Source organism: Geotrypetes seraphini, chromosome 17, assembly GCF_902459505.1.
Source record: "Geotrypetes seraphini chromosome 17, aGeoSer1.1, whole genome shotgun sequence".
Lineage (NCBI taxonomy): Eukaryota > Metazoa > Chordata > Amphibia > Gymnophiona > Dermophiidae > Geotrypetes > Geotrypetes seraphini.
Genome location: NC_047100.1, coordinates 10,683,260 through 10,696,495, shown reverse-complemented (window position 1 = coordinate 10,696,495; position 13,236 = coordinate 10,683,260). Strand labels below are relative to the sequence as shown.

Below are 13,236 nucleotides of genomic sequence, written 5' to 3'. Positions count from 1 at the left end.
ATGTCTCAACAGCAGATTATGGACTTTTCCTCCAGGAATTTGCCCAAACCTTTTCTAAGCTCAGCTGTGTTAGCTGCTACCAATGAGTGCCAGAGCTTATCTATTTTTTGAGTGATATAGTATTTCCTCCTATTGGTTTTAAAAGTATTTCCATGTAGGAATTGGGACTTCAAAATCTGGGTATTTTACAAAAGACTGTCAAATTCAAAACCTTTCATAAAATGCACATAAGGATGCCAGTAAACATACTTGTATTTACTGGCTCAGACAGCGGGCGCAGTGATTTTAATAACAGAGCATGCATCACTTGATATATTCCATCAAAAACCACCAGTAATAATCTGTGGAAGTACCAATATTTTATTCCTTCCAGTGGGCATAGGCATGGGAAGGGCATGAGCAGTTCAGGCGTGCTCTCAGAAATTATGCACGATGTTATAGAACAGTGTCCCGCAAATGTTTTGGGTTTTTTTTTTGCTCTGGTGCATTAATAGAATAAATGTTTTTCTGTGGCACGCCCATAATGCCGCCCTGCTCCCATCCCCACCCCACACAAATCTCATCTCGTTTTCCCTGACCTTGGGGCCGTGCATGCTTGGAGGCCCTCCAGATATGGCCCCAAATTCAGGGGAAACAAGACGAGGTCCGTGTGGGGGGAGGAGAAGCGCCGATGCCGGAAGTGACATTCGGTATATGTCATGTGTCCTTCAATCCCTGGCGGCACACAGCTGCCATTAGTTGTGTGCCAGCATTTACACCAGGTTTCAGTAGGCATCCAATGTTTGGCACAAGATCCACGCTAAGAATGGCTTTGAGTGCCATTTATAGAATGCTCCCAAGTGTAGTTGAGCCATCCAGCCAGCAGGGGAGCTGCTGTATAGAGAAAGCAGCTTCAGATACATAGACCTGGGTCTGTGAATTCTCTCACTCATTCCCCAAGTAGCTTGTAATACCTTCAGGTTGAAGACAAAGCAGCAATAGGACTTCTGCAAGAGGTGGACAATAGCTCTTAATCCTGGTATTTCCAGGGAAAAAAATTCATTGATTGTTGGCTGGTAAATGTATATGTCCACTATCCATCCATTTTTACTCCCGACACAAAAAGTGACATGCTGAAAATGTGTCCAACTGCTGTGAACTATCCATATAGTCGTGGTATTTAGCCACTAAACAGAGAGTTTGTGCAGTTCATTTTGGCCTACTGAAAGGAACGTAGTCCCAAAATGAATGCACAGCAGTGGTGACAGCAGCAAATATGTATGCTCCATGTTACCAACTAGTAGTTTGACTGATATTATGTTATCCTTATTCATTAGTTTTAATGCTTGTATTAGTTACTCTGATTTTATTACGTATGATGTTATTATTATGTTGTATGCCGAGTACCTAATTGTGTAAACCGCTATGAACTGCTGGTTAGGTGGTATGTAAAAATAAATAATAATAATTATTATTATTATATTTTATAAATGCCATAGCCAGCGTTTACAAAAACAACAAAATCCCCCACTGCTGCTGCTGGAAATTTACATGTATCTCTGAGCTAGAAACTTTTTACAAGAGAGTAGATTCCATGGAAAATCTGCCCTCACAGCATCTCGGAAACCCTGATTTTTCATCGCTTCCAGTGGGTGCGGCCATGGGAGGCGCATGAGCGGATTCACTGATTTATTAAACTAACAATTTCAACTCGGAAGTATACCGATGGATTTCCCACACCCACAGTGGGCTTTTCTGTGGCTTTCCTTAGTGAACAGTATATTTATCTTTCAGCCGCAAACGGCTTGCCTCTCAGCCCAAGCTGTAAACATATAGGACACTTACCGCCACAAGGATGTTGTTTCGGCAGCTTCATTCCATACCTATTGCAAAAAAAAGGATACACATCTTACATTTCAGTTTTAAAGTCTCCCTACCCAAAGTGTACGACTGGCACAGGAAAGACTGAGAGGAAAATCAAGGACCATCCTTTCCCCCGAGGTTAAAAATCTGGCATAATTCCACAGCCACCGTGTAAGAGTGGAAAGAAAGAGAGAGAGAGAGACAGACGCTGAAGACAGCCCAGAGATTCAGTGATATTGGCTGGCAGGAGAAGGCAGAATATGTCTCCTTACTAGGGGAGAGGGGTGGCATTCATAAAGAAGAAATGTGATTTCCATTCCATGCTATATTCATGTGTGTAGAGCAAGAGGAGATGGGCAGAAAGGAAGTGGGATGTCAACCTGTACCGATCCAGTGATACTAGTGCTTTTTGACTGTAAAGTTCCCATTCTTTTTCACTTCCCTTCAGTGCAATACTAGCAATTCGATACCTTTGCCAGGATAACACCGCTATGCAGACTGCTCTATTCCATGTTTCCCAAAAAGAAGCCGTAGTATAATTTTTAAAGGTGCTCCTAATATAAGCCCTAGTTAAGATTGACCCCCGAAGCCCCTCCCGAATATCCCCGACACTCCACGACTCCATTGCTGCCCGACTCTCTAGCGGCAGCACTTTGTCCCCCCATGTGCAGCATATTTCCTCCCCTCTCACCCATCCCCCTGTGCAGCATCTTTCTCTCCCTCCCATCCCGCTGTTGTTTTTGGAGACCTCGGAGGTATGGTATGTCAGTCTCATGGTGGGAGGGTCAGTGGGGATGGGAGGGAGGGATAGAGAGATGCTGCACAAGGGGATGGGAGAGAGAAGAGGGAAGATGCTGCACATGGGGGAGGGGGGAGATCCCGCAGAGTTGTCAAGTGGTAAAAACAGTGCAAATATGTTTTGCACAGATACATTTATTGTACCGTGTAAAACCAATGCTGTCACCATCTGATTTTTGTACTGTTGTACAAGCAATGGTTTTGTCACGGCTGGACTACTGCAATGTCCTGTACCTGGGAATAACCAAGACCAAGTGCAGGGCATTTCAGGTGGTTCAGAATGCCGCGGCCAGATTGATAACTGGCACATCAAGATATGAGCATATTACTCCATATCTTTGACCATTGCATTGGCTGCCAGTTGTGTTTAGAATTCAATACAAAGCAATTATGTTATGTCCTCAATTTCTATATGGTACGATGCCTGAAGTACTGATTAACTGGATAAAACTCAGCATGGAAACACTTAGCATCTCCTAAATAGGAGGTAGTAATTGCTACTGTGTTATTTTGGGGTTTTTTTGCAAATACTGCAGAGAAATGCAACCACAATTTTTTTTAAAAAACTAGGCCACAGTAAATCTGGGTTTAGCATAAATGAAAAGTCCCAGGTTAGCATGCATTAAGCCCAGAGCTTGCCGTGGCTTAGTACAAGGGTCCCGCAGGGATATGAATGCAGGGCCAGCCCAACCTAAAGAAGCAGCTCTGCTCTTGTTTTGAGGGGGGGGGGAGGGAAAGAGGCAAAGAGGCAAAGAGCAGATTCAGTCAAAGCAGAGTAATAATCCTGAGAGCCACGCAAACTTAAAAAAAAAATAAAAAAAATTCAAGAACCATCAACTTATGCTTTTATGCAGAGGGAGAGTGGGGATTTCGAAACAGTCCATTTAATCAGGTAAATGGCTTTTGGAAACTGCCTTTATTATGTATGTACAAGACGGTTAATACAGAAATTTACGATGTTTAATTGTGCATTTTTTTTACAGAACCTGGAGGAGATGATTGTTGAACAAAATCTCAGGGGGTGCCTAGGGGTTTTGAAGCTCATTTTGTGTGTGTGGGTTGGGGGGGGGGAACAAGACTCCGGAACTGAAGCCTACTATTTTATTTTGAGCTAGGTGCCTAGTGTAGAGAATGACACGGGGACAAATTTTTCGCCTTCCCCGCAGGAACTCAATGTCCCTGCCCCTGCCCCATTCCTGTAAGCTCTGCCTTAACTGCATGTGATGAACCGAGCGGTCATTTCCCATCACATTGCCAGGATCTGCAGTGCTCCGAGCCGGGTTTTCTAACAACCCTCTCTGTATCCACACACATATACACTTCTAGACACTCTTAGAATGTATAATGAACACTTTATTGATGTATAGGACCCGAGTCTGTTCCTTCACAAGCTCAGAGAAACCAAAACTCTTTACTTTAAGTTTGGTCTCTTAGTCCGGTGTAACAGTTTGTTCTATATACAGCATGAATTACCATTCAGTGTTTATTCAATCAGCTCTCGGCAATTTCCAAACCGGCGTGACTTACCTCAGCCACACCAGACATTAGCTGCTCCTTTCACAGCAGTTTTAGGCTCTTCAGCAGACAGCCTCAACCAAATTAACATTGGCTTACCTTAGCCAGCACCTTTATTGTCCAAGCTTCCCACGGGATTTTCCTTAACCCACAGCTTCTGAGTCTTCTCTACTCAGGGAAGTCTCTTTGTGGAGGCTCTCACCTTCCAAGCAAGAGCAAAGTGGAAATGTCCAATCAGAATGGTGCACAAAAAAGTGTCTTTCAACTCATCTGATAAATCCAATGATCTTTATTCATCCAAACCAATTCAAACATCCAAAGCAACTCAATGACTCGACATGATCATGTTTCGGCCATCCGAGTTGTTTTGCAGTGCTATAGATTTGGAGCAACGGCATGAACATTTTACTTTAGTCAACTTGTTATTTTAAAGACCATTTGATACCCAAAGACTCCTAAGACTCCTGATGCAGGCCGGATGGCCGAAACATGATCATGTCGAGTCATTGAGTTGCTTTGGATGTTTAAATTGGTTTGGATGAATAAAGATCATTGGATTTATCAGATGAGTTGAAAGACACTTTTTTGTGCACCATTCTGATTGGACATTTCCACTTTGCTCTTGCTTGTTCGATTTTTGTGGAATTGGTTCCACTGTTTTATTGTGGCTCTCACCTTCCTACAGGTACCCTTTTCTGGGGACCTCTCAGAATGAATACCAGACTTCCTGCCTGGGTTCCACCTCATGACTCAGCAGGGTAGCCTGTTCATGAAGTTCAGCGCCACCTGCTGGGTGAGGGTTGAGCTTTGAGCTACAAAGCTCAATGCATCTTGGTCCCTGTAGTTCAGTCAAACCACAAAAGTTGACCCCAAGAATTCCACAGAGAAGAAAATGCAAGAGAAACCAAGAAAACACTGTGGAGTGACGAAGATCTTGAAAAGGACTTTAATGAAAAGAAACAAAGTTCCAAATATACAATAAAATAATCCACATAAAAATGAAATAATCCACTGGTAGCGCAGGTCCTTTAGGTTTTTATGTGGATTATTTTATTGTTTATTTGGAACTTTGTTTCTTTTCATTAAAGTCCTTTTCAGGACCATCGTCACTCCACAGTGTTTTCTTGGTTTCCCCTGTAGTTCAATATCACCTGCTGGATGAGGATTGAACTCTGAACTACAGAGCTCAATGCATTCTGGACCCTGTAGTTTACCCACTAATTGGCCAACGCCCCCCTCTACTGCCCACCAGCATAACAACGTCACTCGTGAGGGAGAATCCCCGACTCCCTCACACTGCACAAGTCTCGAATACATGATCTTAAAGCGTTTGAGGCTTGTGCAGATGAGGACAGAGCTTGCAGGAATGGGGCAGGGGCAGGAAAAGAACTCACCAGGACGGGAAAATGAGTTCCCGCAGGAATGGGGAAAAATTTGTCCCCATGTCATTCTCTAGCCTAGTTCTGAAACTTTTGCACAGATAAGAAATGAACTACATACTTCCTCCATTTGCAAGCTTTCTGCGAAGGCCTTGGAGTGAGAGCAAAGAGGACAGCTACTCTGCTTTCTAATCCAACCTTTCCCTTAGGAAGAAAAAGAAGATGCAGCATGACTATTTTTTTGGGGGGGGGAGGTAAGGAAGCCTGCAGAAAACAGGAAGGAAAGGGATGAATCTGAAGTAGATAAAATGAATGCAGTATTTTGCTTCATAAAGCAGCCCTTCCCTTCCAGTCATATCTCCTCCCCACCGTCTCATAGACAGATATGAGTTGTTGCCTGGGATGGAATGGGTGGGCTAGAACGATACAGGAATTTGGCTGGAAAGGGGGAGAGAGAGCACCAGGTATTAATCTAGGGGCAGAAGGGATTAAGCTAATACTACTACAACTTGATTCCACAGTGTTGTATATCGTCAATTTATACAGCTGGCAGCATGTAAGCCCTGGGGATCAAGCAGACACGGAGACAGAACAGACAGATAAAGCAGCCTTCTAGGAAAGGTATAAATGAGAGAAAGAAGGGGGAAGGAAGGACCACACCTGCGAAAGGGATGCAGAGAATGCAGGAGCAGAGTACAGGGAAGTGTGGAGTACAGGGGGGAGTGGGGGGAAGGAGCTGGTAGCACAGGTATGGTTTTAGCAGTGGAAAGTGCTAGACGTTATCTTGTTTAAAATATTTAAATGCCCCTGTATCACTACATGGTGCGACTATATCTGGAGTATTGCGTTCAGTTCTGGTCTCCTTATCTCAAGAAAGATATAGTGGCACTAGAAAAAGGTTCAAAGAAGAGCAACCAAGATGGTAAAGGGGTTGGAACTCCTCTCGTATGAGGAAAGACTAAAAGGGTTAGGAAAAGAGATGGCTAAGGGGGAGATATGATTGAAGTCTACAAAATCCTGAGTGGAGTAGAACGGGTACAAGTGGATCGATTTTTCACTCTGTCAAAAATGACAAAGACTAGGGGACACTCGATGAAGTTATAGGGAAATACTTTTAAAACCAATAGGAGGAGATTTTTTTTTCACTCAGAGAATAGTTAAGCTCTGGAACGCATTGCCAGAGGATGTGCTATTCGGCACGTTAATGAGGCCAAGAGTCCAATAACTTCATGTAATAATAGATTACTTTTCATCATGACGGGAGTTGCCATACAACTTATTCTAAAAAATTGGAAAAATTGGGACAGGTTAAACTAAAGTTTTTGGTGGGAATCCTTGTGCCAAACTTATAAATTTGAACGTATGAGAGCAATACAATTGGGACATAACAAGAAATTCAAGGAGGTTTGGGACCCATTGACAAAATTTTGTAAAGATTGATTATTGGTTTTAGCCCTTTGATTATACACGTCCAGGAGGGGTAGGGGAGAGGGGGATATGCCTTTAATTTATTATTTGATTGGAATTTGTTGGTCTTGATCATTAGTATTATTTTTGATTGTCTTTATGCTATATGAAAGGATGGGTGAGTGGGAAGGGATATGTTTTTATTATTTCATTATATCATTTGATGGAATTATGTGCTGTCTGTTTGTACATTGCTTGATAATATGTTGCACTTGATGTTGGCTTTTAAAATGAATAAAGATATTTTAAAAAAAGAAAAGAGACGGCTGAGGGGAGATATGATTGAAGTCTACAAAATCCTGAGTGGGGTAGAACGGGTACAAGTGGATCGATTTTTCACTCCGTCAAAAATTACAAAGACTAGGGGGACACTCAATGAAGTTCCAGGGAAATACTTTTAAAACCAATAAAAAAGAGGGCCTTAGTCACAGAGTCGCTATAAGTGTGCATGCCTAGTTGAGAGAGATATTCACGTCACTTCCAGAATATTTATTAAATAGTTAGTTCGCTTTATAGCCCGTCCTCCCCGTGGAGCCCAGAACGGGTTACATGGTAACATACGTAACAGTTAGCAAACAAGGCACATAACAGTTTAGGGCCCGGCCACACTGGCTACACCTTTTAAAACCGGTAAGAGGCCGGGACATAGACAAAAAAGTACAGCCGCAGCCGAACGAGGGCCGGCGGCAGGGCCTAAGCCGAAGTCCCGCCGGACGGAGACCGACAGAAAAAAAACGAAAAGTGTTTTTTTAAAAAAAAGACGCGCTGTACAGCGACTTATAAAAGAAATAAAAATAAAAAAGGAATAAAGCCGCGGTGCGAGAAAGCAACTTGAACAAACGGCAGAGCTGTAGAAACAGGGCTTCTTGGCTCCGCGGAAAACTAAGAACTGAGGAGGCGCTGAGGAGACGTGCGCCCCGACTCGGGCGGAAAGGCACTCTCGCAGGCGCGGTGCAGCGCTCGCGAGCTCTTAAAAAACATCTTCAAGCAAGTCTGCTTGCGAGGCTGTCCGCTGCGGGGCTCCGTGGATGACGTCGCCCACATGTTGAGAACGCGCTACCTGCTTGTCCTGGGATAACATAGATAAGAGCAAACAAGACACAATAGGGTACAGTGAGATGAGTGCAGTTCAGTTGTTCTGGATTAGCAGACACTTGGAGCCTGAAGTATGCACAGCAAGAGAGTCAGTGTGTGCAAAGGGAGAATCAGTTGAATATCTATTTAGAATACTCTTGTTTCGGAGTAGCCGTCTGAATGCTAGCTTGTCCTGAGGAGTCAGGTGAAGAGGTAGGTTTTTATCGCTTTCCTAAAGCTCTAAAGTCCATTAAGAGATTTGATGTTAGGAGGTAGCTAATTCCAGGGCTTTGGTAAGAGGTGAGAGTATGACCTTCGTCCTACACTTTCTAGTTTGAGGCTCTGACCAGGGGGTATTTGAAGACGCTCCCGGGAGCGATCTGTTTGGGACATAAGGCGGGAGTTTCAGCACTAGGCTAGAGAATGACACGGGGACAAATTTTTCCCCATTCCCACGGGAACTCATTTTCCTGTCCTGGTGAGTTCTTGACCGCAAGTACTAAGCCACGACATGGCGCCTGGTGAGTTCTGGACCGCAAGGACTAAGCCTCTGAAGATGCGATGTTTGGCTAGGGGTAGCCAGTGGGCCGACGCTAGCGCTTTGGATACTGAATCGCGGGCACGAAGGTCCTTCAGTAGTCCGATTGCTGCGTTTTGTACACATTGGAGACGCTTAATATTTTTTTGCAGTCGGTCCGTTGAAGAATGCGTTGCAGCAGTCCACGCAGGAGAGGACGGCGGCATAGAGAAGATGCGACAAGTCCAGTTCAGAGAAATAGTTTCTTATTTTCCGTAGTGGTCGTCGATAGCAGAACGAAGATGAGACCACTTGCGAGATATGGTCGGTAAGCTAGGCTGCAGACTTGGTCTTTAGCGGTTATGGTAGATGATTCCCAGAGGAGAGAGGGGAGGTTGTAGGCGCAATGTTCTTTACGGATCCCAAGGAGTTCAGTTTTTGTGGCATTGTGACCTTGTGAATACTATAAGTTACATACATAACTGCACTATATTCAGACCTCACCCATGTGTATGCCAACCTGCACACTATGTGCTATCAAAAATAGTTGTAATTATAGAATAGTCCATAGTCATGTAACTGGCACTTGTGTGTATATGTATGTTAATCCCATATGCTAATCATCTACATGTGTAATCAGTATGTAAACATTAGCAACTACTTTCCAAAACTGTCCCCTAAGCAGGGCTGTAGCAAGCTCTAATTAAGCCCTTATGTGACTCAGCCATCAAGGTGCTCCTGCCCCCACCCCAACCCCTTCAAAGCATCTATCCCCCTCCTGATGACTCCCTAAACATATCCGTAACCCTTATGAAGTTCCTGCAGAAGAACCTCCCCTCAAGTGCTTCATGCGAACTCTGTTCATTGGGCAAGCCCTTCTTATCTGTACCTTCTCCTCTACTGCCAACTCCAGACTACATTCCTTCTCTCTTGCTGCACCACACGCCTGGAACAAACTACCCGAGTCATTACATTAAGCTCCGCCCCTGCCAGAATTCACAGCACGTCTAAAAACCCACTTCTTTGAGGTTGCTTTGAACTCCAGTCCTGCCCCCACTCACTGGGAAAGCAAACATGCTTGACTGAGAAACTCCCTAACCCCCTACTTGTCTTGTTTGTCCGTTGATTAGTCTGTAAGCTCTACTGAGTAGGGACTGCCTCTTGAATGTTTTAATTTACAGCGCTGCGTATGCCTAGCAACACTATAGAAATAATTAGTAGTAAGTGCATCCATGTCCCAACTAAAGAGCCCCCACTACCATCTCTTAAACCACTACAGGCCTACCCAAAGCGTGCCCAAGTGGTCTAGGGTTGGGTAGGGTGGGCTGCAGCGATCCCCCTTTGCTGCTTCTCATGCTGGCTCCAGTTTCAAAATGGACCTCTAGCAGTAGTGTCAAGGAATTTAGAAGTGGCACACACTTTTATGTGCAACTTACACCCGTCTCTCTTCTCTCTCTGCCACCTGTAAACCAAGCTCTGCTTCTGGTTACAAAGGTGTCATCTCCTCTCCCCCCCCCTTTGATATAAACCAGGGCTTTTCAACGTCGGTCCTCAAGGGCCGCAATCCAGTCGGGTTTTCAGGATTTCCTCAACAAATTGAGATCTATTTACATGTACTGCTTCCATTGTATACAGATAGATCTCGTATATATTCATTTGGGAAATTCTGAAAACACCGACCTGGTGAGGGTCGAGGTTGGATGCCTCTGATATAAACTAAGCTGACAAGTTACCCATTCCAGGAGGAAGACATTTTGGCCAGTCCTGGATTTCTGCCAACTTCATCCTGGTACATTAAGGCAGTGGTCCCTAACCCTGTCCTGGAGAACCACCAGACCAATCGGGTTTTCAGGCTAGCCCTAATGAATATGCATGGAGCAGATTTGCATGCCTGTCACTTCCATTTATGCAAATCTCTCTCATGCATATTCATTAGGGCTAGCCTGAAAACCCGATTGGTCTGGTGATCCTCCAGGACAGGGTTGGGGACCACTGCATTAAGGGACCTGAAGCACTGATTTCAATGGACAGAATCATGGACTGTAAGTTTAAAACCAGGTCCAGCTAAAAAGTTTCCCTTCTGGAATGTGTAACTTGGCAGCTCTGTGCTCTTCTCCTCTACTGCCAACTTAGACTCCCTCTCTTCTGTCTTGCTGCACTGCATATCTGGAACAAACTGCCCGAATCCCTATGGCAGGCTCTGTGTCTGGCAGTGTTCAAGTCCAAGTAAAAAGCCCACCTCTTCAAGACTACTTTTAACTCCTAAATTTTCTCACCTTGGGTTCTGCTTCCCCCTACCTTATACATCTGTCTGTCTAAATTAGACTGTAAGCTCTTCCAAGCAGGGAATGTCTATTAAATGTACAGCAATGCATATGCTTTTAAGTGCAATAGAAGTGATAAACAGTAGTAGTAGTCTATTTTCAGAACCAGTTTCCATGATAAATACAAAGGGTTTTGCTTTCATGTGTCTCTTACCCCTAAATATTTTCTGTGGATGTTCTTGGAAGGCCATTAGGATTGTGTCTTGGTCCGCTTGTTCCAAGGTATCCAGTTCAGGAGGGAGATTATTTTTTTTGGGGGGGAAGAGGGGGGTTAGTCCTGGGTTTGAATTGCATCCCAAAGAAAGTGGTGCTTTCTAGTCTCTGATTCTACCCATTGACATCAGTGCCACAAGTCCCATAATGGCTTAAAATCTCCATTCTGGAACTGGTGGATGCCTGGAATGCGCTCCCGAGAGAGGCGGTGGAGATGAAAACGGTGACGGAGTTCAAAAAAAGCCTGGGATGAACACAGAGGATCTGGAATCAGAAAATAATAGTAAATATTGAAGAACTTGCACGGTCTGTGTCTGTATATGGCCGTTTGGTGGAGGATGGGCTGAGGAGGGCTTCGATGGCTGGGAGGGGATAGATGGGCTACAGTGAGCTTTGACGGAGACTTCAGTAGTTGGAACCTAAGAACAGTACCAGGCAGAAATAGCTAAGAAGAAAAAAAAACCCCAACAATTTTTTAGATTGAATCAGGTTGGGCAGACTAGATGAACCATTTGGGTCTTTATCTGCCGTCATCTACTATGTTACTATGGGTAACTTGAAAGCTCTGTTCTTCTTGCACACTTCTATTAAGAAAACACTTATAAAGATTTAAAAATTTAAAGATATTGTATAACATGATATCTCTCAGTATAGATAAACACAACTTTAGGGGACTGCACCTCATTTGCCACAGGTGCTACTCTTGCACTACAAAGAGGAGACTTTTGTAGTAGAACTTGGAATTGGATGAACCCTTGATTGGGACAGTCCAAACAAGAAAAAGTGTCATGTAAAGCTTTATATTTTCTATTGCCTCATTTTCTGCTTTCAATTTCTTTTATATAGTAAATATAACTCAGTTCTACCCATTTTCTAGAAAGAACAGAGGCCATTTTAAAGTGCATAACATAAAACCTTGGACATATTTTGCACATGAGAAGACTGAGAGGGAATGATTTGTAACAGAATGCCATAATGGCAAGGGATTTGCACTTTGTTTTGGGAGAGCACTATTTTTCTTTTTTGCAGGATCCTTTGTATTTATTAATTAAAAATGGATGAAGAGATTTGTCTCTCTTCTCCTCAAGCAAAGGATTGGCCTTTGCATTTTGTGAAATTTATATGGTGGTATCCACAACCAGTGGAAAGAAGCAGTTGGGAAAAGCCAATCAGAGAAGCCTGGAAATACCTGCAGTCCAGGCTTGGTCCCAGTTAAAGAACTGTAAAAATGGCAGGTTTAAAGGCTCCTCATAATAAAGAGACTTTGTATAAACAAAAAAAAAAAACACTTTCAGAAGAAAAATGCACAATGTCTGATGGATAGAAGCAGCACAGCAAAATTACAACATGCAACTGAAAAATTTTGTAATGAAGCCTGAGCTGTGCTGATTCTATCCATCAGACATTGTGCATTTTTCTTCTGAAAGTGTTTTCTTGATATTATTGATTTATTTTTTTCACAATATCCGAGTTTTGGGGGGGGGGCTTCTTGCACACTTCCCCATTTGCTGTACCTTTGAAACTTGAGCAGCAGCCAGCAGATCCTTGGCACCTAGGTATGAAAAGACACCGATCAAGCAATCCAGGTCCAGCTCCATCGTCCGTAGATCGCCCCCACTTCAAGCCTAGGGCGGGCGATCTCTGCGCTGTTAGGGGGGGGGGGGGACCGAGAAATCGAAAGCACCCCCCCCCCAACCAGCAGCATTAGTTCATTTACCCTGGGGCTTACTTCCTGGAAACAGCTGGCTCGTACGGTGCCCGGAAAGGGTCAAAAAGGCTGCAGCGCTGCTTGCATTGCTGCATCATGTTCACGTGCTGCAGGGGAATACAAGCCAAATACAGAGCGCTATTTGGGGGGTGCTTTGCAGATCTAGGTCTAGGACACCCAGATAGGCAGGACGAGATAGGGGGGGGGGGGAGAGAGACAACTTTCCATCATAACAATGATAACGAAAGATAATTATATTCCTTTGTATCTTAAAAGTGCATTTTGCTAACCCAAAATATTTAGGGTCCGGTGCCAAACCTTAGGCTGGCTGATATGTCCCACCCAGCAAATTAATTCTATGATGATAAAAAGCCAAATCTGCTGACAAAATTCAGCGGT

At 43.9% G+C, this 13,236-nt stretch overlaps 1 protein-coding gene across 3 annotated transcripts in view; it reads right to left on the bottom strand.

The window, feature by feature from the left end:
• The window catches only part of FBXW12 (F-box and WD repeat domain containing 12), a 52,532-nt gene extending 39,655 nt beyond the window's left edge, over window positions 1-12,877 (bottom strand). For 2 of the 3 annotated variants that reach the window (XM_033926100.1, XM_033926103.1), the window contains exons 1-2: window positions 12,644-12,877; window positions 1,825-1,862 (exon numbers count right to left, since the gene is read on the bottom strand). In XM_033926100.1, coding sequence (XP_033781991.1) covers window positions 1,825-1,862; window positions 12,644-12,727 — 122 coding nt within the window. In that variant the 5' untranslated portion in view covers window positions 12,728-12,877. The remainder of the gene's footprint in view (window positions 1-1,824; window positions 1,863-12,643) is intronic. The other variant, XM_033926102.1, reaches the window with a different exon arrangement.
• Between the last annotated feature and the right edge of the window lie 359 nt (window positions 12,878-13,236).